The 4,141-nt window shown below is 43.9% G+C and overlaps 1 protein-coding gene across 1 annotated transcript; it reads left to right on the top strand.

The window, feature by feature from the left end:
* Window positions 1-291: 291 nt before the first annotated feature.
* On the top strand, window positions 292-2,730 carry LOC122867070. The gene is made up of 3 exons (XM_044177440.1): window positions 292-435; window positions 2,135-2,383; window positions 2,473-2,730. Exons 1-3 carry the CDS (start codon window positions 292-294, stop codon window positions 2,728-2,730), a joined length of 651 nt encoding a protein of 216 aa, XP_044033375.1.
* Window positions 2,731-4,141: the final 1,411 nt, after the last annotated feature.

Here is a 4,141-nt window from a genome sequence, read left to right as displayed (position 1 = left end):
CAGTATGTACAGGTTGGCATATATCCAGACACATTCAATGTTGATTACTCTAAGTAGTGATTTACTGTAGTGGCCTAAATCATTTTTTCCGTATCACTTACAAAACTATATCTAATTCTACAGAGGGTTTTTCAGCTGGATGCAATGGAAAGACCCCATGAATACATCTACATGGATGAAGCTGGGTTTAATCTCACCAAAAGGAGAAGGAGAGGCTGTAATGTGATTGGCCATCGGGCTATTGTTGGTGTTCCTGGGCAGCATGGTGGCAATGTCACATTATGTGCTGCCATGAGCAATCATGGGGTTGTCCACCATCATGCCAACCTGGGGCCCTACAACACTCACCTCGTTCTCATTTTCCTCAATCACATGCAAGATGCTCTGTCAGGGAAGCAGGATGAGCTTCCCATCTATGTTGTTGTTTGGGACAATGTGAGTTTTCACAGAGCCCTCCAGGTTAGAGAGTGGTTAAATATGAACCAAGGTTTTGTCAATCTTTGCCTTCCACCGTACTCCCCTTTCCTAAACCCCATTGAGGAATTCTTCTCCTCATGGCGGTGGAAGGTATATAACGGCAACCTTACACCAGGGTAAATCTCCTGCAAGCCATGGGACTTGCCCGTGGTGACATAGGTGTGGAGGCATGCCAAGCCTGGATACGGCATGCCAAGGGTTTTTTCCCCCGTTGCCTGGCCAGACAAAATGTGGCCTGTGATGTGGATGAAGTCTTGTGGCCTGACCCAGTACGGAGACATGATGCTGTGGCTGAGTAATGCACTTATTTGTATATTTGTGTACTTTATTTTTACATGGGCTTACTGTACACCAGTGGCAAACGCATAAGATTTCTGTTTTGTCTTTTTGTACAAGCGCTAAATGCACAGGGTTTTTTTGTTTTGCAACATGCATTTTGCCTATAGTGAACAATAAACATTTATTTCTCCAGCTTCATGTCCTGAGCATTGTGTTTTCTATTTTTCTACGTAGTGTTTAGTGACTGTTCAGTAGTGTTTTTAATTTTGATTGACTCGGGGCGATTTGACAACATAGTTCAGTTTTGAGCACAGATTGAACTGTTTTGAGGTGAAAGTTTGGTTTTGCAAGAAGAGTCTGAAGTTTTGTGAATGTAGCTTGAAAATTGTGTTTTGTGTTCACAGTTTAGAGAAAAGGAGAGCAGCTTTCAAGAAATGTGTCTTAGCAATCGAGAAACTGTAAATGAAGCTTCCCCACCTGACTATACCAATGCCCATGTTGCTTGGGCTACTGAACAAGGTGGAGGTGTTGCCTTAATCTATAAATCTATTTTCAATTTAACCTCCAATCTTGATATAAAATTAACTCCATTGAGGCTCTTGTATCAAAACCATCTCTGCCCCTAACTGTGAATTGCTTTGTCCAGGTAAACAGACTCAAATCATTCCACCTTGTGGTTCTTTATGGACCACCTGGGCTTTATTCCCAATTTTTAGAAGTTTGGAGAATTAATCTCAGACCTTGTTAGTGATTCTGATGAGACTTTAATTAGTAGTGATTTCAATATTAACCTGAACAAGGCCTTTGATCCTCAAAGTAAAGCCTTTCTGGCACTTCTTGATACTTCTGATTTCATTCAGTTTGTACATGAACCTGCTCACTCCAGTGGTAACATCCTTGACTTGATTCTATCACGCAGGATAGAGGTTTCTTCCCCGACCGTGTCTCCTATCACATCTGTGATGTCTGACCACTTTCTAATTAAATTTGATGCGACACTAGCCTGTCCTTGTAATGTTGGTGCTGATGTATTCACCACTCGTCACATCGGTCTGTCACCCTTAGCTGACCTTTTGAAAATTGTGCTAGTGACCTAAACTCAGCCCTCTTTAACCTCCTGGATTCAGTTGCACCTCTTTCTTCCAAGAAGACAGTCAAAGAGGTCTACACCCTGTTTTACCGAAGAAACAAATACTCTTAAGCAGGCCTGCAGGAGAATGGAACGTAAATGGCGCAAATAAAAACTAGAAGTTTTCTACCTCTCATGGCACGAGAGCGTATTAAATCACAAGCGTACTCTGGCTGCTGCCAAAGCGGTCTATTTCTCTCGCTTAATCAGTAACAATAAACACAATTCTAGATTTCTTGTCATAGTTAGCCACTATGCCCCCTGACCCGTTTGTCCTCTTCTGTATCTGCCTTCCCCCTGTGTTTCCTGGCGGTCCCCTGTCCGTCTTGTGTGTGTGTGTGTGTGTGTGTGTGTGTGTATGTGTCTGGGTTCTGGGCTGGTTTCCAGATCTCCCGGCTGCTATTGATTACCGGCACACCTGATCATCATCTTCATCAACCACCACAGTTATCTACCGGGCTCATCCACACTTCCAGCGCCAGATCGTCTTCGTACCCAGTACGCGCTATACGTAACGGCTCAAGTAAGAAACCTTTTGAAGTTTGTCTGTACTTACCTTATGGTAATCTTGTCTGTCTCCGTTGTAGACCTCTGTGCTGCCGGTGATCACTTCCTTGTCCCACGGCCATCTGACTCTAGTCTCAGTCTCAGCGTGTCTTCACCCGATCAGCCCAGCTCTCAACCACGCCAGCCAGTCCAGAACCCGCCAGCCAGACCAGCTTCCCTGGTCTCCGCTCAACGCACCACCCTCCAGCCTCCGGTCGAACTCTCCGTACAACAACGCACTTCGCCAGACAAGCCGCTGTCTCCAGATCCATCTGCACAATAAAACTGTTCAGACCTAGATCAGCTCTGTCCGTGTGTCCTGCTTTTGGGTGCCAAGTTTGTTCCACATAACATTTCTCTTTGACACTGTAGCCACACTTACTCAAAAACATCCGTCTGTTAGCTGCTCGCCCTTTACGGCTCATGATTTTTGAGATTTTTTTCTGCAGAAAAATAGATGAGATTAGATACAGAATTAGTTCCTCCTCTCCAGCTACCTCTGTAAAATTGGCAGTGTAACATTCATATATTGATTCCCAGTTAATCTCAGTTCATTTTGAGACTATCTCTCTCGAAACATTGTCTAAACTGGTGTTAACTTCTAAACCAACCACCTGCCACCTCGACCCCCTACCAGCTAACCTTTTTAAAGATCTCTTGCCTTTTTTGGTACCTACAATTAATTAACCTATTAACCTACAATTAATATTGTTAATTTGTCACTTACAGCTGGCATTGTTCCCACTAGCTTTAAGACTGCTGTGGTTAAACCTCTACTTAAGAAACCAGATCTTTATCCAGGGTCCCTAAATAATTATCAACCAGTCTCTAACTTTCCATTCTTTTCAAAAATATTAGAAAAAGTTGTGTCCCAACAACTTGGCCCACATATTTAACAGCAATCTTTTAAAACTTTTTCAATCACTGAAGCTGCACTTTTGGTAAATGATCTGCTTACTATGGATTTGGATTCCACCTAGTTCATTGTATAGTCCTAGACCGACTGGAAAATCAGTTTGCCATCTCTGGCCTGTCTCTTGTCTCATCTTAGTCTTATAGTGTGTATCCCATTATAATACTTCAGTACCTCAGGGCTCCGCTTTTGGGCCTCTGCTTTTCTCTCTTTATATTGCACCTCTTGGCCAAATTATATGCAGTCACAGAATTAATTTCTACTGATTGTTGGGACTCCACAGATGAATTCATTCATTTGGGTGATTGTTACCTGAACTTTTGTTAGGAGACTGCATTCTCTTTTGTCCCACAATCCTGCGAGCCGTTGAACGCAGCATTGGCTAGTCTGACCTGTGACCCAGATGTCACTAGGTCAATAAAAAAGTCAGCGATAATTTGTCTCTTTTGTCCTGGAATCCGTCACTGCGGCGGATAGCTGTGGCTGTCTCCCTCTCAGTGTTGCCTGCTCACCAGCAGACACCCACCTGAACTCTCTCCTCCTGGCTTCGCTGTGTAATCTGCTTGGAGCAGAAACACGCAGCAGAATCAAAGTCTACTGATCTACCGCAGCACTGTAAAGGCCTCTTAGATTGCTGCAACAAAGTTTAGCGCATCTGATCTCTACAAGTGGACACAGCAAAAGACGCTTCCACAGTGGAACCACAATCCTTCCAGCTTGGCTCGTCTACAACAGACTGACCACCAGCTAACAGCAGCACCAAAGCCATCTCTCTTTCCCTCCCATGGACAGGTAAC

The sequence above is a fragment of the Siniperca chuatsi genome, linkage group LG19, assembly GCF_020085105.1.
Source record: "Siniperca chuatsi isolate FFG_IHB_CAS linkage group LG19, ASM2008510v1, whole genome shotgun sequence".
NCBI lineage: Eukaryota > Metazoa > Chordata > Actinopteri > Centrarchiformes > Sinipercidae > Siniperca > Siniperca chuatsi.
The sequence above is the reverse complement of the archived record's forward strand: the minus strand, read 5'-3'. Positions and strand labels throughout refer to the sequence as shown.